The sequence below is a fragment of the Malaclemys terrapin genome, chromosome 12, assembly GCF_027887155.1.
Source record: "Malaclemys terrapin pileata isolate rMalTer1 chromosome 12, rMalTer1.hap1, whole genome shotgun sequence".
Taxonomy (NCBI): Eukaryota; Metazoa; Chordata; order Testudines; family Emydidae; genus Malaclemys; species Malaclemys terrapin.
Window position 1 is genome coordinate 16,152,356 of NC_071516.1, and position 20,393 is coordinate 16,172,748.

At 42.3% G+C, this 20,393-nt stretch overlaps 1 protein-coding gene across 10 annotated transcripts in view; it reads left to right on the forward strand.

Annotated features, from left to right (window-relative positions):
* The first annotated feature begins 937 nt into the window (after positions 1-937).
* ADNP (activity dependent neuroprotector homeobox) overlaps positions 938-20,393 on the forward strand; it is a 41,785-nt gene continuing 22,329 nt past the window's right edge. Inside the window, exons 1-4 of one of the 10 annotated variants that reach the window (XM_054045276.1) lie at positions 938-1,281; positions 5,771-5,851; positions 14,331-14,489; positions 16,457-16,528. In XM_054045276.1, the coding sequence (XP_053901251.1) occupies positions 14,453-14,489; positions 16,457-16,528 (109 nt within the window). In that variant the 5' untranslated portion in view covers positions 938-1,281; positions 5,771-5,851; positions 14,331-14,452. Of the gene's footprint in view, positions 1,286-5,770; positions 5,852-11,040; positions 14,490-16,456; positions 16,529-20,393 lie in introns of those variants that run through there. The other 9 variants (XM_054045277.1, XM_054045280.1, XM_054045275.1 and 6 more) reach the window with 9 other exon arrangements.

Sequence of the window (20,393 nt, forward strand, 5' to 3'; positions counted from 1 at the left end):
CTCTATTCTGTACTCTTTACAAAGGGTGTGGTTACTATTGCTCTGTGCACAGTGTGATCACTATTGCGCTGTCCATGGTGTGAGGTGTGAATGTTATTGCTGTGTGTGGTCACTCTTGCACTGTCCATGGTGTGATTGCTACTTCTGTACATGGTCACCACAGCTCACTTGTGGTAACTACTGCTCGGTGTATGCTGTACATTACTGTCCTGTGCATGCTGTACAACCTGGTCTCTATTGTGGCAGCTCAGCGCAATGCTTGCTTCAGATGTGCTTCCAAACACTATGATGTGCCAGAGATGCAAACAGGAGGCCCATCTCCCTATACCCAAAAGCCATCTCTGGCCTCCCTTTCGTCCGTCTTTGTGGGGCCAACCCCTGTGCCTGATGCTCCCACTCCTGGACATGGGGAGAGCTCCCTGGTGCAAGGTGTGCGCACCATCACTAGGGCACGAGGTAGTGTGCTCACTATTATGAGGTCACGTGATGTAGTCACTTCTGTGTCACGTGGGCGTATGCTCACTATACTCGTGCCCCCGCTCCAGACACAGCGGCGAGGCCCCTCTCCTCCCCTCCGGGCAGGATGTAGTCCCGGCTGGGGGTGGCGGAAGGATAAGCAGGCGGCGCCAAATCCCGCTGAGGCCCCAGCCGCAGGGCGCGGCGCCTCCTAGCGGGCCCGGGGTAGATCCCGCCGCCGGCTCCCCCTCTCGCGAGAGCCCCCCCCATCGGCAGGGTTATGTAACCTGCTCCCCCTCCCCCTCCCCTTAAAGGACCCGCACCCAGAAGTGGGATGGGGTCTAGGCGAACAGGGCCCCATTGGGGCTCAGGCCCCCTCCCCCCCGGGGCGCGGCCCCCTCCCCTCCCGCTGGACAATGAGTCCCGTATGCTAATGAGAGTATCGCGTCACTTCCGCTCTTTCTCGGCCGCCATCTTGGCCAGGGCAGGTTCTGGGCAGGAGGGACCCGGCTGTATTGTCTGCAGGGCGCCCAGGGAGCCCCCCCCCCGGCCCGGAGCCTGACACCCCCCCCTCCGGGGACCGAGCGCTGTGGAGCCGCCACCGCCCCCTCCCCCCGGGACCTGCTCACCATAGGCCACCTCCACACACACTCACCCCCCCGCCATCCAGCCCCCTTTGTCTCCCCCGCGCCGCCGCCGGCTCCGCTCCGCCCGCCCGCCCAGGAACCCGGGCGGCGCCAGGGAGGCAGCTCCGCGCACCCCCACCCCCAGCCAGAGGTGCCGGGGGAGCGCCCGCCCTCCTCTGCTGAGGAGAGCCCCAGGCAGGTAGGTGAGTCCGCGGGTCCGAGCCGGGAGGGGGCAATCCCCACCCCCCGATCCGTGCAGCGGTGCAGCTGCCTTTACCCGTAAGCACCGGGGCAGAGCCTCTCCTCAGCCGCTGGGCAGGAGCCCCGTGCCGGCCCCGCACAGTGCAGTGTCCAACGCGATGCCCGCTGCAGGCGGGGGCTGCGGAGTTTGCGGGCAGCTCCCACCCCTCTCCGCAGCTGCACACATGTGGCAAAGACTTGCATGCACTGAGGAGACCAGTTCTTTCTCTGTGCTCTGGCCCGTTCTCCCGCCTGAACCGGCTGCAGGGACCGCTACCGGCTTCCCCTCGCCTTTCCCGGGGCCCGCCCGGCAGATGCAGCCCCAGCCTCCTCCCTCAGTCCTTCCTCACCCCCGGCGGCAGGGGCTGCACATGGATGTGCCTCGAGGGTGGCTTTCATTGCACGCTCTGCACTGGCGGCGGTGGATGGTGGGGTGAAGCGGCTGAGATGGATCAGTGAATGTATGGATCCATCACATCTAGCATCTCAGAGCTGTCTTTAACATGCCGCCTGCCTGGTGAAGGTCCCTAATGGCAGAGTTGGCGCTGGAGAGTGGCCGGAAAGCAGTGCTGGCTGCGGTGCAATGAATGGAGACTAGAGCAGCCTCCCCCCACTAGCCGGGGTGTCTGTCTGCTGGAAAAGGCGCGATTCATGACTGGTCCCCTGAGTAGTGGCTGCAGGCTGGAGTAACATTCACCCAGCCACTCATCCTGCTCTTCCTCTCTCCATCCCGGGTCATAGCAACTGTAAGCCATTTCTCAGACAAAGGCAGGAGAAATTAAGCCATAAAATGTTGCTTGCTGCCTCTGCCGTTCCAAGGTTGCACCCTCCTCACCCATCCCATCATGTTGCTTTTCGTTCGTTTTTGCAGTCTAAGTGGGTTTTTAAAAAAAAGCACCAACATGAATGTGACTCCCATTTTTGTATGTGTTGGGGTTGGATTAAAGCTATATTGTTGCATCTGGTTTATGGCCATGGAAGAAAAATACCAGCTCCCACCCAAAATGCACCGCAGCCAATTCGGTGGAAAGGAGCGATGAGTGTTCAAGTCAGTAGGGGGCGCATTCTCTACACTGGGTAAGGTTGCTGCAGAGAGGGGGAAGGGCCCCAGATGCATAGAGAGGAGCTGCTACACAGCGCCTTCTACAGACCTGGGAAAATGGGCCTATCACTAAGTGCTCAATTGCTCTTATGAGCTGACAGCAGCATAGTAAAGGATTTAGTGAATAGAGCAGTGATTTAGAGAAGAATCTGATCACTTCAATATGTTTTTTTGAAACTACGGTGACCAAATTTTGTTCTTGGCATAAAATTCTCTGTGCCATTCCCGATACTACTACTATGTACTTTCATTCAGTTCATAGGTCTTGATCAACTCTGTGCCACTATAATAATCTGAGATCACCTTTGAAGTTGACAGAATACTTGTGTTCAGAGATCACACTGATTAAATGGGAAAATGAGAAAACTAGAGCATGTGGATGACTTCTGTCTCTTTTGCAAGGCTGTACATGGACCTCCATGGAGAATGTAGTAATTGTATGAAAACTTGATTGTGGCTTGTGGTGCCATCTGCTTTATAAACTTGCATGGCTTTTCACACATTCTGAATGCATGGCAGTAGTGATGTAGAAACTTTAAAAATGGTGCATTACTAAAGCACTGAGTGCTTTATCTGTAGACTGAGTAAGCTATGCTTTCTTGGACAACTGGGATTCTTCTATAATTTGTCTCGTGATCTTGGTTTTAACAAAAATATTTGACAGGCTTAAGAGCTTTGGCATCTTTTAGAAAAATATGACAGAACTTTCCTTATTTTATGCCATGATGTTTCCATTAACTTTGTTTATTAATATTTGAACATTGATGGGGTGGGGGGATGTGTTTAGATGAAGTATTGTCATTACTTGTGCAGCACAGTATGGCCTACTTAAATACATTCAGATTGAATTGCCTGGCTCCCTGGTAGCAGCAGTGCCATTCAAGTAACCTGGGTCTGAGCTGGACCATCTGGAAAAACTGAACTTTCACTTGGGGAGAACGGTAACTGTCGCAGCTATGAAGATTTACCAAGGTTTCATATCACAGTTACCATCTGTCCGGATGAGGAAAATGAACATCCCCTTAAAGCCAGTTGCTTTTAAAACAAAACAAACAAAATTTGATCAATTAATGCCTTGTACAGTTTGTAATATATATTTACAGATGTTGGGTAGTGATTACCAAATCCAACCAATATCTTCCTTACAGTATGTAGTTGGAGTATTATACAGAAATGAAAAGAAACATGTTCTGTTGCTACTAAAAATTGCCACTTGAGGCTGATTCATTGTAACATGATTGTTAAATCTTTGCTGAAGATGCTTCCAGTATACATAAAGATAAGCCTTAGAATGGAGATTCTTTTTTTGACACATAGTTGATAACATGTCCCTACATAGAAATATTTAAGCAGAATATTAAACTTGTTTATACTTGTGAATTTATTATGCTTTATACAGGTTTTAACTTCTCTCTGCTAAAAGTGATTTTGACCTGTCCACAGTAATTTTTATTTGTTATATTTGGCTTTTCAGCTTTAACAGTGATTGACATGTTTAACGTCTTCAGAGTTTACAGTCAGCTTTAAGAAGCTATTGCAATCTTGCTTTCATGTCTGAAACAGTTAACTGTTTAGTACCCAGTGTTTCAAATACTGACTCACATTTATAACTCCAGGTCCTGGTGACATGAGAATGAACTATACAAAACAACTTCAAATTTTTTTCCCCATAATGCCTAAATTTACCTTTAATGCCTAAATGTGTATTGGGTGAAGCTACTAGAGTTTAAAAAAACATTAATGTAAGAGCATTTGTTTTTAAATGTTGGGAGGTAAATATTGTTTTGAATATGTGTGAGGAAAAATATGAAAGGTGGCTTGTATTTGCTCTAAGAAAAGGGGCATGTAGGTTAAGAACAGAATGTGGTGGTACTCAATATGTTCGGGGCCAAGAGCTTCTTTAGAAGAACTTCTAAAAGCATGCTCTCCAGCATTAAACTTCAGCAGGTCATGAGCATGCAAACAAAATGGCTAAAGTTACTATATGTGATATCCAGGGAGAGACAAATAACTGAGAAGCGTTTTGCTGCATGCAGGATTGAAGGTACCAATTGTCAGAAGATGCCAACTCTCATATATTATTTTGCATTCGCTTACAATGGTGCCTTAAAAGAGCATTTTAATTAAGCATAGAAGTAATTCAATGATATTATACTGTGCTAGACTCTCCACTTTATTAACTGACTCCTAAATTAGAAGGGGAATGCCAGCTAGATTTCTAAATAAGTGCATATACAAGCCCTCTCTGTGCAAGGTAAGTTGTGCTTCAAACATACACCAGCATGAATAAGGGATGGCTATTCCCCCAGCTTTAGTACGTGAGAATAACTGCAACCTTTGAAAATTACTATTAAAAATGTTATAAAGCAGCACTTCTGACATGCATAGCCGTATCTCAGCGACATGTGCATTGTCGGAATTAAGACAGTCTAAACCATAAATTTTATATGACTATTGTTTTTAATGGGGAAGGTGACATCTGGCTTGATTAGTGTAAAGGAAGAAATTGGAATAAATGTTTGGGTAGGAAAAAAGACCTGAGAACTAAAGACTTTAACGTACTTATTTTGGAACAGCTCTAAATGAACAAATTGTAGCAGTCAGATTAGCAATTTATATGTATTAATAAAACAGAAAATTATCTTCACATTACTATTTGTGCACAAAGGTTGCGAGAGAGAACAAATCAAGATTAGACTACGATCATCCTCATCGGGATCTGAAGTCTTTAGGACTTATACTTTAAATCAAATCCCAAAAAAGAGAAATGTAGTGAATAGCTATTTGATTGAAATTGTTCACCTATTATGTGCTCTACCCAGAGATGTCTTTTGGTAGTCACTGGCCCCTTAGGATATTTGTGCCCTGTTTGTTAGCTCAGTCGAGTTGGCATTTCAGTTGTGTTGAGCCCTCTTAATGCTCATTAAGATGCAGGCTAATATATTTGAAGGCATGTTAGTTGGCCTTTCAGCTTTCAAACATGTTAGCCTACATCTTAACAAGCATTAGGGCTTTTAAATCATATTAAACTAAGGCCTGGGCTACGCATAGATTTTGTACTTGTATAATTGTCCGGTGCGATTTCCCCCCCCCCCCTCCCCCGACTGATATAGTTATACCAGTACAACCCCTAGCGTGGACGCAGTTATACCGGTATATGTGTATTTATATTGGTATAACCTTTTCCTGTTCAGGAAAGGTTATAAGCTATATGAATATAAGCATATTTATACAGGTATATGGCCATGTCTGTGCTACGGTGGCATAGCCACAGTGCCATAGGTATGCTGCTGTGACCCAGTTGATGCAGGCTACAGTAACAGAAGGTATTTTTCTGCTCTTGTAGGAACTCCACCTTGCTGAGTGATGGTACACCTCTACCTCGATATAACGTGACCCGATATAACATGAATTCGGATATAACACGGTAAAGCAGTGCTCCGGGGGGGGCGGGGCTGCGCACTCTGGTGGATCAAAGCAAGTTCAATATAACGCGGTTTCACCTATAAAGTGGTAAGATTTTTTGGCTCCCGAGGACAGCGTTATATCGAAGTAGAGGTGTCGTTAGGTTGACGGAAGCATTCTTCCGCTGACCTATGAGTGTCTACACTGGGGGTTAAGCTGGCATAACTATGTCAGTCAGGGAAGTGGATGGCCATAGCTGTGTTGACCTAAGTTTTACGTATGGACAAGGCCTAAGGCATGGTCCACACTTACATTATATCAGCACAGCTACATTGGTCAGGGATTTGAGAGAACCATGACCCTGATCAACATAGGTATGCTTACAAAATCCCCCGCATGGACCCAGGTGTATCACTGGAAGAGTGCTTCTGTTGACATACCTGACATTGTCTGGGGAGATGGAGTTCCTACAGAAACAGAAAAAATCCTGTCAGTGTACTATGTCTGCACTAGGGGACTATGCTAACACAGGCTCTGCAGTGTAGACATAACCTAACTGTCCACACTGGTATGGAGGGTTGTATCACTTTAAATATACCAGTATAGTGTTTAGACCAAGTTTAACTTGACTGGACTAACATGATGTAAAAAACCCACCCTTTTGGGGAAAATGGAATTGTTCATTCTGGACTTTCAAGAGAATCTTCATCTTGACAAAATATCTAAAGATGTACTTGAGGTCAGATTAAGGAAACCAGTTTGTTTTATTTACCTGCCCAAAGGCCATATGTTTTTAGAAAAAAATGTATACCGTTGACACCTTCATTGCAGTTGAGATTGGAAGCCCAAATGTGGGAGGCCCACATTTGGAGGGCATCACTTTAACCTCACATACATTGGTATTTTTTGGATGTGTCTGACATTTTTTGGTTTTAAATAAGAATGGAACAAATGCCATATTCTTCTGCAGTGAGTCACTGTCAGTTAAACCATTTATATCCTTAGTTTGAAAAAAAACTTGGCATTAAAAATGGTTTGGAAAAAAACTGATTTTGGCTGTTGGGTTCTAAACTTGTGTAATTGTGCCCAACTTTATTTAAAAAAATAAAAAATAAAAAAAAACCCCAACCACCTCAACCATTAACACTCTCAGTGGGTCGTTTTGCCTCATTCAGCCAATCATTTTAAATATGGGGGGCATGCTTTTAGCCAAGGTCTTTCAGTTCTCTCAGCTGTTCTCCTGTCCTTCAGTCTCCTGACTTCCAGCTGTTCTCTTGCTTTTACCCATTTTTACCTGTTCTGTTTAAGCTGCTTGATTCCTGACATGACTCCAGAGCTAGCAGTTCTTTGCTGCTGCACTGGAGCCAAATAACATTTTTTTGGTATTGATGTAGATCAGTGGCAGCAAGAAAGATGAAAAAGCTCCTTAAAACAAGGAGTTTTACATAGAGAAAAGTTTAAAATGCTTTTCTCTAAATACCTAAAAACTGTGTTGCATGATTTTTGATTCCCACTGCTCCAACCATGAAGTCTTGTGAATATCAAAGGTCCATGAGCCAGCCCAAAGACAGCAGCTGAGGTGGATTAGTGCTGGAATCTAGTCAGGGAGTTTGAGTGCTTGGGAATTGTCTGGGCAAAGAAGGGAAGGAAGGTAAGAATATGTGGAGAGAGAAGTCAGTTTATAAGGTCTTGTCCAACCGCACAGACTAGTTACATTTTTGTTTGGGATACATATAGGGATTGTGGGGGGAGAAAAAGCTGAATCAGTTGTTACTTATTTAACTAGTTAAAATAGCCTGTTAGCTATGCTCTAGCCAACTGGCTAGTGTCTTATCAATTTAATATATAATACATCCACTATCTGAGGAGTATATCACACATTGGCTTGGGTATTGACTAGATCAGGGATTCTCAAACTTCATTGCCCTCTTCTGACAACAAAAATTACTCCATGACCCCAGGAGGGGGGACCGAAGCCGGCCGGAGCCCTGCCGTCCCAGGTGGGAGGGCCAGAGCCAAAACTTGCCCCGGGCGGAGGGGCCAAAGTCGAAATCCAAGGTCTTAAGCCTCAGGCCAGGGGTCTGTAACCTGAGCCCCACCATGCCCCTCGGGCTTCAGTCCCGGGTGGTGAAGCTTCGACTTTGGGCCCGGGCCTCAGCAAATTTAATGCCAGCCCTTGCGACCCCATTAAAATTGAGTCATGTCCAGTTTGAGAACCACTGGAGTAGATTGTAACATGTTTCAGAGTGCATGTCAATATATGCACACTTGTGCAGTGCTTTGCTACTCATCATTCACCAGCACACCCCAGCAATGTGTATTACTGGTTTTGGCACATCAGATCATCTGTATACAGCTTACATGTTTTGTTTCTGTATTTTAAATTTAGAAAGACTTCTGTGCCACTTTGTGCAGTAATAAATGTCTCTTTGTAAGCTCTTTAGATTCTTACCAAGTGTCAGAATGCTTCTTGGAATGCTCCAAACAGCAAGTCAGAGCACTTCAGGATTCCACATGATTAGGGCCCTACCAAATTCACGGCCATGAAAAATGAATCACGGACCGTGAAATCAGGTCTTTTGTGTGCTTTTAACCTATACTATACAGATTTCAAGGGGGAGGACAGCATTTCTCAAATTCAGGATTCTGACCCAAAAGGGAGTTGCAGGGGTTCACAGGGTTATTTTAGGAGGATGATGGTATTGCCACCTTACTTCTGCGCTGACTTCAGAGCTGGGCAGCCAGAGTGTGGCGGCTGTTGGCCTGGCACTCAGCTCTGAAGGCAGCACCCCGCCAGCAGCAGCACAGAAGTAAGCGTGGCAATGCCATACCATGCCATCCTTACTTCTGTACTGCTGCTGGTGGCGGCTCTGTCTTTAGAGCTGGTCCTCTGGCCAGCCGCCGCCGCTCTCCAGCAGCTCAGCTCTGAAGGCAGCGCAGCCGTGAGCAGCAGTGCAGAAGTAAGGGTAGTGCAACTCCTCCTATAATAACCTTGCAACACCTCCCCTCCCCACAACTCCTTTTTGGGCCAGGATCCCTACAATTACAACACTGTGAAATTTCAGTTTTAAATAACTGAAATAATGAAATTTTTGTTTGTTTGTTTTTTATAAATCCTATGACCGTGAAATTGACCAAAATGGACCACGAATTTGGTAGGGCCCTACACATGATTAAGCATCCAACAATATATTTTGCTCTGGAATTTTTCACATTTAGTTTCATCCCAGAGGAGAATTACTTTTGAAATCTTGAGGAATGTTCATTTAGCCTTTCTTTCCACTCATTGAACTGTATATCATGGTATAAGAAAATCATGACCCCTTTTGAGGCTTTACTACATTCAACACAAAAGTCTTTAAGAAATAGCTATGGACAAGTGAGAATGGTATAATGAGCATGTGCAGTACATACTGATTTCACTGCAGCTATTGGGGGTGTGTGTGTGTATATAATTTATTTAAATAAATATCCTTGGCAATTTCAAATGCTCATTTTAAAGGGGCTACTAGGTGTGGTGGCCTATCTTCTCGGCCATTGGTGCCTCCAGTTTAGACTTCCTGTACACTTAATTATATTGTGCCATGCAGACCAGACAACTTTTGATATTAGTTAGTTTCTAGGGCACATCAAAAACACAAAGCAGGAATCAACCTATTTAAATGTTTGCATGGTCAAATAAATAGATTAGCAACTTTTTTTTTTTAAATCACAAACCTAAATTAATGTGACATTTTAGTTGAGATTTTAAACACAAGTCAGCAAATTCAAAGTTACGGTTCCCAAATAAATGTAGCCATTGGTAAGGAAATAGTTAATTCCTGTTCAAACTGTGCAGTTAGTGTACACACCCACTAGGTGGAGCTTCTGGCACCAGTGGAAAATTCCAGAAATCAAGAAAGAATGAAAAGTGAGAGTTAGAACAGGAGTTCTCAACCTTTTTCTTTCTGAGGCCCCCTCCCAACATGCTATAAAAATTCCACGATCCATCTGTGCCACAACAACAGTTTTTCTGCGTATAAAAGCCAGGGCCAGCGTTAGGGGGTAGCAAGCAGGGTAATTGCCTGGGGCCCCATGCCACAGGGGGCCCTGTGAAGCTAAGTTGCTCAGGCATCGGCTTTCTGCCCTAGGTCCCAGCATGTCTAATGCCAGCCCTGCTTGGCGGACCCCCTGAAACCTGCTTGCGGCCCCCCCCCCCCAGTGGGCCCTGGACCCCTGATTGAGAACCACTGAGTTAGACTCCCTGTCTGATGGGCAGCGGAAGAGAGAGAGATTTTTAACCTAAAAAGGGGAATGGAGAGGAAGAAATCTCAGCTGCACTATTGATACTTCAGTCATTAGAACCTTGGCTGTCTTTCATGAGTCATCTTTTTGTATGATGGGAAGCTGGAGACCTTATGCAAGAGCAGCCAACCTGAGGCTGGACTGTAAGCCCAAAGAGATCAGAGACAAACAGGGAACTTCTCAAGCATTTGCTGATAATTGCTGTTCCTGTGGTCTTAGGCAGGGAAATGTAGAATGCATAAGAATTTCCTACACAGGGATTTTTATAGGTGTGCTGTAAAACCATGCTGTAGATGAACTCTCCATCTCTTCTCCCTCTATTCCCCCCCCCCCCCCGAATATATACCTGGTTATATAAACAGTTAAAATGGGAAACTGAGGAACTTCACATTGGTCAGAGAAGCAGTGCTAACAGTGATTTTGTTTAGAGAGCCAGCCAACCTGAATTTTTGTGATTAGCTAATTTAAAATATCCAGTTTCTGATGCAGCATTTCTTAAATAGTATATTCTGAATATTTTTTAAAAAAAAATATTTTTAGGAGTTGGACTTTCCAGTAGTGACTTAGTTGGGTGGGAGGAGGTGGGACCTGACTGTACATAATGAAGTAAATGGTACAAAGTAAACAAACTGAACAAATAGAGAAATAATTGTTGCTTACTTTGTTCAGTTATAGTAATATTTGGTATTGAAACTAGCACATAAAATTTTCAGAAGGTATGTGATGTCTTTTTCAAGTTGTCATCCTAGAAAAGCTGCTAGTATAGACTCAGTCCTACTGTGGACACAGCCTATGAGCGCACAGGATATGTCTACGCTGCATTTGGATTGTGTGATTAGACATACCGTGCTAGCTTTAATCTAGTTTGCACAGGTGCCAATAGCAGTGAAGCCATGGCAGCATGGGATTCAGTGAGGCCTACCTGCCCATGTACAAATCTAGGTATGCACTTGGGTGTCTAGCCCACACTGAAGTCTCTGCTGCCTATTCACTGCTATTGATATCAGTGCTAGCTAGATTAAAGGTAGCTTGGGTATGTCTGAATGCACTGCAATTACATCTTTGATTGCAACATAGATATACTTGTAGTTTGGACCATCAAACTAATCTCAGGGCTTCACTACAGTGTTAACTCGAGGTATAACTCAGGTCACCCTTAACCTGACTCCCCTCCACACACAAATCTCTAGTTTGAGTTAAGTGGTGCTTTACTTGAGCTAGCTGGCCCATCAGGGTTAATAGTCAAGTGCTGCTGATGTTTGACCTAGTAATGCAGTGAGGATGCAGCTACAGGCTACAGCTGGAGTAAGTATAATTCATTATCTGCTAATCCTCTCACTCTGCAAATCTATTTGCTCTGTGTAGTTTGAGTGCAATGTGGTTCACAGTGTGTCCACTCTTGAGCTAGGTTAGCTTGAGTAGGGTAACTCGTTAACTGTAGCAGTGAAAGCAAGCCCTTGTTCAAGGATAGTTCTACCATGACTGAACTCTTACCAACTGACAAGCTGAGTACAGTGTCTGTTGTTTGTGATAGAGGGGGTGAAATAGGTGTTTTTGTTGTCCATAAAGAAATTACCAAGAGTGTAGTGTGTTTTATATTGAAAACCAATCTCCTTCATAGGTTTATAGCTGTTATTGGAAAAGTGAAACAATAGCTGTGACTTTCTGGAAGTGGCGTGCACCAGTAAATCCCATTAGTTTTACAGGGAGCTGTGGGTGCCCAGTACTTCTGAAAGTCAGTTGGAGCTGTTTTACTACCACGTGAGGAGTAGTCTGACAGAGGAAAAATGAAGTATTTAATATAAACAAATGGTGGCTGTGTCAGGATTCGAACTATTTATTCCTCTCAGTGCAGGAACAAGGCTATCCAGAAGCCACACTTACTTTTCAGGGAGGTTTCTGTGTCAGCTTTTCTTTCTTTGCCACTTTTCTCTCTGGCTTCTGTCACTCTGTTTTTTTTTCCTCTGTGTTGTCCCTGACCCTGCTGTGTTTTTTCCTTATTTTATCTTGGCTTTCTCTCCCATCTTGCTCCATGCTGTCCCCCAGGCTCTTGGTGTTGTCACTGCCTGCTCCTCAAATCCGCTTGGCTCAACTGCTATGGAACGTTCAGGTGCCAGTGTTCCAGCCTCTTCCTGGTGAACAGGCATCTCCCATCATTCACCTTGTGGTGAGAGAGCACAATAGGATACATGTCTGAATAGTCCATAGGCATAAGGAGGTTGCATTTCTCTTACTGAGGGAGCCATAATTTAATATTTTCAGAATAGTATGTTCAGAAATCTCAACCATAATGTTGTATTAATATAGTCTTTTATTCATTCTACTTTCACGGCTGGCTTCTCAGAGCATGCTATTTGTGCATAATTAACTAAGTGGCTCTTTGGAAATAGACCATATTTAAAATGTACATGGACCAGTGAAGCAAAAGAAAAAAGTGGAGTCTTATAGGAAACTAACATTTTTTACTGCTTTGAACTAAGAAGCATGCAGCTGCAACCAGTTCTGACACATGCTGTTGTGTTGTACTTTTTATATCTAAACCAATAATTCCCTTTAACTCGTAATAAAATGTCAGTAAAATGAGACTTTGCTATTGGAGAAAACTTTTATTCAGGATTTTTAAAATTCAGAAAAATGCCAGAGGCTTGATGATAATGGTTTGTACCATGTAGGGTAACTAGTTTCAGTCTTTGGGGGTGGACTTGTTTGACCCTGGTACAGGTTGAAGTGCCTTGCTTTGCTCAATGGTCACATCTTCAGGTTGATGTAGTAATTGTCACTGATGTGCTCCAAACAGGCCTCGGCCAGGCAGGTAGTTTATATAATTGGTCTTCAGGTGGGAGAGAGGAATATGAGGTGATCTGGACTTGACAGAAATGCAGAGGACTGACTATTCATTCTGTCCAGTCTTCTGTCAGAAAAGTAATCCAGTATGGCAGGGAAATAAATGTATTGTTCATAGTAAAAATATTTTTCAAATAAAATAACTCCATTCCCCCAATCTTAGTCAATAGTCCAGTTTACTAGTATGTAATGAAAATCTCTTCTTTAGAATGTAAATTCTGAGATTTTTAAAACAATAGTTTAAATTTTAAGTCTTTGCTTTAAACTTATGTATTTAATACATTCTATTGTTGTATCATATCAGCCCATTAAAGTTTTATTTCTATAATAAATTTAGTCCACAAATTTCCAGAATCTTAATCCAGTTTCTGTAGTGGTGCCAGTACTTTATTAGGGTGTGGATGTTACCAGAAAGTTTTGAACTCCATGAGACTGTCACTTGAATCAAACAACTCATAGAGGAAAACTGGTAAACTTTTTATCCTCTGTCTGAAAAGCTCTAATAAATTAATGGTGAACTAAAAGATACTTTGGAAGCTTTGATGGATTTGTTCACTTCTGGTTCCCTACTCTGAAGTTACCTGACTTCTTCTGCTTCAAAACCTGCCTAAAATAGAAGTACCTTGATTCTTTTATTAACATGAATGAGTGAGATGAATTAAAGTGCAGCATATGGATTATAGAACATTGTCTAATGCATTCCAACACCCGGAATAATCTACTTCACGTCTTAGTATCAGCAGATACAAACCTGAATGAGACTTCTCATCTGAATCTTGCCCTACTGAATGTATTTCCTCATAGTTGTGGTTGACAGCCGTATTACCTTGGGCTATATGATCTCCTAAGACCCTAGATTGCAAGATGGGTCTATATTTGGATGGAAACCCTCCAAGGAGAAAACAGGTACAGTTGGTGACTCAGTAGGTGGCACTTCACCTCTTCATCAGGAATGCATCATGGCTGTAGAGGGCACTGTCATGCTGAAGGTGCTGTATTTCAGATGAGATGTAAAACTGGAAGCCATAACTGCTTGTGAGATCAAAAGATGGCATGTGAATAGCAGTGTTAGTTCTGTATCCTGGTGGAATTCCAGTTTGGGTAATTAAGTTCTGAAGATCAAAATATTCTACTATAGTGTCAACTAGAGGAATTTTTTGCTTAAAATTAAAACCTGCTAAAATGTTTTATAACATTGCCAATGGAGGAAGGCAGCTGGATTAAACTCCAGCAGTTGCTCTATTTCAGTAGTGATCCCTGTACTTTTGGTTCATAATGAGCATTAGTCCTTCACGATGAAACATAATTTATAAATGTAAAACTTACCCTTATTACATTCTTATCTCTTGTCTTTAACACTTTGTTTTGTACAGCAGGATATGAGCCTTCTCCTATGTCCGGGCTTTGGCCTCACACAGTAGGTGTAATATAATCGCTGAGGTGGGCGTTCTGCAAGGAGAATTATTTTTGGAGGCTTTTGCATGAAACTTGCCCAATGAGTCTGAGACACCCAAGCACCATTAATTTTGGAGGTAAATGCCTCATTATATGTACTGAATAGAAACGGGAAGAGTTTGAAGTATGGGCAAAAAAATTAAGGGAATGGGTCTGAATGTGTAGCATTTGGAAATTTTACACTTAAAGGAACACCAACTTGAAATCTAGATACATTTTTAAAAAGTAAATTTTCAGGTACTACACCTGTGTTTGAGTCACCCTGACTGTTTTCTTGGTTTTATAGTTAATTTACTGGCACTTTAAAAAATGTTTTCCCTTCTTGTGTATAAAAACACACACAGAAGGGGAAGCTGATTATACAGGGAAATGGTGAAACTGATTGTCAAAGTACTGTCGTGGACAAAGAAAAAAAAAACTGGAAGAAATATATTCATCTCAATTGTATAGTAAACTTAGCTATCACTTGTAATGCATAGATAAAATAATCCTGAGAAAAATGTGATTGAGTGTCCCTTTAAGTGAAGTTATTCCTTAGAGTTTTACAAGGTATATGTTACTTTTAAATCACAACTTTGTTGTTTATAACTCATTTGGAAGCTTGTAAATGAAATGTTTAAAAACATTTTCAATCATTTGCACATAAATTACTCTGAAAAGTTAGTTGAGTAGCTGGGCTCTGTATAATGGGAGGAAGATGGGGGAAGAGAGAAGGTCACTTATTTAAAAGGGGGAAAAAAAGAATTGCTTTCTAAACGGATAGAATGAAAAAAGTAAAATTTTAACTCTACCAACCTTTACAGTAGCCTTATTCAGTCTCATGTAATATTTAGATTAGTCTAAGGTTTCTTCATAATATCTGTTGCAATAAAATCAAAGTACTGATGAAATGCTAAAGATAATGTACACTGAAAATTGTATTGAATAAATAGAGTTTGGATTAGTAAACAACAATAATGTGCTGGTTTACAGCCAATGGAGAAATTAAATCTGATTTAAAGATTTGCGGTTTGAGAATTGCACTGATGCTTGTCCTGTATGCCAATTGAATCTTGGTTGTGCTGTTGAGTATTTCTTGAGAAATAACTACCCAACAGAGAAACTACTCAAAGGAGAGGGTGCTGCAAAGTGAAATGTAACACAATCAGTTAATAGAAAAATGCACATAATTTGGTAAACAGAGATTACCTCTCTCCACTTCTTGATTTGAGTGAAGTTAGAAGTTATTATAGATGTTAACAAGGGCTTGTCTACACTGTGACATTGTCGACAAAACTTTTGTCTTTCATGGGTACTTAAAAAAGTCCCCCCACGAAAGACAAAAGTTTTGCTGACGCAAGCCACAAATGCTGCTCATGGGGCTGTGGAAGTATTTTGCCGACAAAATACCGAGAGAGCGTTTACACATGCTGTCTTTTAGCGACAAGACTGTGTTGACAAAGCTGTATAGTGTAGACAAGCCCCAGCAAACCAGCTTTTATGTAGATGAGACTTTATGTAGTTCATCAAGACAGACATCCTACAAATACAGTAGGATGTATTGGCTAGTCCATTTCAATTATGCTTGACTTGGTATGCTAAAACACCTTTGTCACTAGCATTTTTGATTAACCCCCACCGACTCTGGATTAGTATGTATTTGCTGTTGTGGAGATGACAGGAAAAGACAACATAATGTTAATGTGAGAGAGTGGTAGGCTTTTTAAAAATTCACTATAAAAATCTGGAGGTCTTTCTCTAAAGTAGATCAATTGGGGTATATAACCTTTTGAATGTTTGTATTGCGATGGTATAGTCTGCATTGTACTTTGCAGACACAGCAAAAGCTCCTGCCCTGAATAGTTTACAACAGATGTAACTAGATAACACCTCTTCTAGATGACTGAATTTTAGCACAGACAGGTTCATAAGAAGTTAGTGATGGAAGGATACGTGAAAAGTGGACTTTAAGTAGAGGGAAGATACTTTTGCACAGGAAAGGGGAAGTGTTCCAAGTTTAGGGTCTGTTATGAAATAATAGACTATTGTCAAGTTTTCTCTGTAGGAGTGGTTGTGGAACAAGATGGAACATTGCATGAGACCAATAGTGTCCATGGGCTGCACTTCCATATTAAAGGTGAGGGTCTCAGAGACTACATTTTAAACTGCATGAGTTGCACTTAGTTTTGGGCCTTAACTTTGGGCATCCAATGTTGAATTTAGTAATTCACTTGTCTTACCTGCTAGAATGTCTTCACTGAGTATTGAGGCCACCGCTAGATTTTGGAGCTGAAGAGTTGCAACTAGAAAAGCAAAACTGAGACCTTTTTCAAAATGTGTAAAGATTTAGAGCAAGGTCTTTTTATTATAGCTGTAGTAGTATAAATTCTCTCTGTGGTCTCTTTTGCTGTTCTGACCTTTTAAAATGCAAGTGTTAAAATATTTGCGAATATGTTAGATGTGAAGCTGGGAGACAAGCTTCCAAATAAAAATCCATCTGTTCAAAAAGTTTGGTTGTCAAAAATAGCTTGATGTCATAGTGCATCAGAAATGTCAGATTTGTTTTTCCTGTGTTACTCAGTAACTTGTTTATAGAAACATGTTTTCTTAGGTAAATAAACTGGGATTTATTCCAACTCAGACTGTCTTCTTTACATTAATAGGATGTACAAGTTTGACTGTTTGAGTACAGGTGCATACAGATTACTCTTTGCATTATTCCCAAAAAGTACAGTTAGGCAGAGAAGACTATTAGGGCACACAAGTGCTTGCAAACTTGCCCATCTCTTGTGTACACATAGATCTGATACTTTCTTGTGCAGTTCATCGCACTATTCCAAGTCATTGAAATGCTCAAAGTCTCTCTTAAGTTTCCATACGTACAAGAGTAAAATAGTCACAGTATAGAGAGGGAGGATCAACCAAATATGTTCATAGAAAGAGTCAAAATTATATACATATAATTTGTAATGTCACCCAGAAACATAGTTATTGGTTTTCATGTTGCAACCTCAATTTTTCAGAGGGAAAATAGCATTTTAGGGAAGTTGTCCTTATAAAAATTAGTGTGAAGTTACCGTTGTACACTTTAAAAAAAAAAAAAAATTATCTAAGAGGGTCAGTATTTTTAAATGGTAAGTCTAAGAAGTGTTGCAGTGTCTCATAAAATAGCCATTTAATTGGTAGAAATAAATAGCAATGCACAGTAGATAAGCAAGAAATTGCTTCCCTCTTGTTTAAAATCACATTTTTTAAGTCTCGTGTGATTTTTTTTCTTTCTAGCCAGTATTACAAAAATGACTTGCAACGTTAATAAAATCCCAACTGTGCACTTGTGAGCTGGCAAAAGAATTGAGCTTGAGGAGAATCTGGCTCTTGGAGTGCTCAGTTTGATACTCAAATCAGTTTAAGTCCTCTGCTGTTTCAAAATATAGAGCCCTTTATAAAGGAATGGAACCATGTGTATGTTTGATATTTGTTTGCTCTCATTTTTACAGCTTGGGATGTTGCTGTGTTTATTCTTGCAGGACTGTGGGCTTCTGTGCTACTTAAGGGATACTGACAACAGAAAACACTCTTCAGGAGGGCTCACGTTAATGTGTCATCCATGGAACAATACTCATTCTGAACTGATAGTAAATAGTAATGCAGCAGTGATAGTTTGGAAAGATAGGAAGTCAGAAATGAATTAAATTCCATCTCATTTTCTTCCAATTTCCTGTCTTCACAGTAATTGACTTAGGGCTGAAAATTTAGGCTCAGATTTTCAAAGCCACCTAAAGGATCTTGACATCCAATTCCAGTTAAAATTAGTGGTGGCTAGGCATCCAAATTATCTAGGCAGCTTTGAAAACCTCAGCCCTAATGTCCAAATCAGTGATTGCCTTTAATTTTTATTTGTGTTTTAATGTTTGAGATAACTCATAAGTAGGTGAGAAACCATAGTATTACTGCTGTTACGTTGCATTGTTGTTTTTCCTTAAATATGGTACCATACTTTTTTAACTTATACAGAACATTTTATTATAGCATTAGATATTTCCAGATAAACTAGCTAATGCAGGGGTGGGCAAACTTTTTGGCCTGAGAACCACATTGGGGAATAGAAATTGTATGTTGGGCCATGAATGCTCACAAAATTGGGGTTGGGGGGGTGCGGGAGAGGGTGCAGGCTCTGGGGTGGGGCTGGAGATGAGTTTGGGATGTAGGAGGGTGCTCTGGGCTGGGACTGAAGGGTTCAGGGGTGCGGGAAAGGGTGCAGGTTCCGGCTGGGGGTGCAGGCTCGGGGGTGGGGCTGGGGATGAGAAGTTGGGGGTTCAGGAGGGTGCTTTGGGCTGGGATCAAGGGGTTTGGAGAGAGATCAGGGGATGGGGCATGGGGAGAGGCTCGGGGAATGGGGAGAGGCTCAGGTGCAGGCTCTGAGCGGCGCTTACCTCAAGCGGCTCACAGAAGCATGTCCCTTCCTCAAGCGGCTCACGGAAGCATGTCCCTTCTCCGGCTCCTAGGTGCAGAGTGGCCTCCGACCCTTGGAGCGGGGCCATGCGGCTGCTTCCGGGAGCCACGTGGTGCGGCCCCGGGCTGGAATGCCGGAGCAGGTCTGAGCCGTGTGGTGCGGCCCCCGACCCAGCTCCCTGGCTGGAGTGCCGGAGCGGGGCCGAGCCACATGGTGCGGCCCCCAGATGGAGCGCTGGAGCGGAGCAAGCCCCAGACCCCACTTCCCAGCTGAAGCTTGTGGGCCGGCTTAAAACGGCTCGTGGCCTGTACTTTGTGGGCCACCCCTGAGCTAAGGAGTTAGAGAGCTTGAATGTTTTTTGAGTGGTAGGGGTAGGGTAAGGAAAGTTGCTTGCTGTGACAACTGACTTGAAAAATACTTGTTTCTTTAGCTAATTGGCAATATTCTGCCCTAACACTACTTTTCTCTGACACCTTGCCAACCCCCCACTCTGAATGCTTTCCCTGCGCAACAAATGCACAGCTCTGGGAGCCATCTGCCAGGAAAACTCAGTATCACTATGAATTAACAAATGTACTCAACCTACATTTATTTTCATGTATTTGCTTTCATTCTGTTGCTTCCCTTTGCTCTCTTTTTATTTCTTCTCATTCTTCCTTCCTATTCTGGTTTCCTATGCCAGAACAGTACTTCCTTGTTATCTTCCTTTTCTTGATAAACTGGCTGGAAAAGAGAGTTAATTCTGTGCTCTATGAGCAGCTGTATAGTGAAATTTAGAATTATGGTGCACAGAAATCACAAAGGGATTGAGGCAGCCAAAGAGAGCTGCACAAGAAAGGAGTGAAAACTTATCTGTGATGTTGACTTGACTTTTTTTTTTTTAAAAAGAATGTTTAGTTCCCTACTGGGTAAATACTTCAGTGTTCATTTTAAAAAGCATTGGGGTATCTAACTGTTTGGTATTTCAAAGATTGAGATTTTTAAATAGAAATAAAATATTTTTAGATTCAATTTTTGTATAGTGCTTTAAAGGGCTTTTAGTTTTGGAAAAGTGCACTTTCATGAAGTAGCTCCTTGTAGATTAAGTTCCTGATGTGCAGATAACTTGCTGGAATGTCTAGGTTCATACATGTAGAAGCTTATCTGGCAATTCCAAATATGCTGGTAATTGTAGGGCTTCCAAATGGCATAAATGGACTTCTTATTAATAAGGAGATGGTAAAATTTTGGATTAGTAATGCTTTGATGAAGTGATAGTTTCACCATGAGGAAAAACTTGGGTTATCTTGGTTCCTTTGTGCAGCAATGGTTCCTTGTAAAATTATCCCTTTGACTATAGGTCTTACCACAACATTTCTAAAAAGATTGTGGAATTATGAACACTAATAATTTACTGTGTTTATTTGTATAGAACAGTAGTCATATAAAATGTCTTATCCTTTAAGGGCAATGAAGCCCTGGATCATCAAACCACTATTAAGTTAATCTTTTGAATAACTGTCAAAAATGTCAATCTCTCATGTTTCTGTTTTTCAGGTACATCTGACTG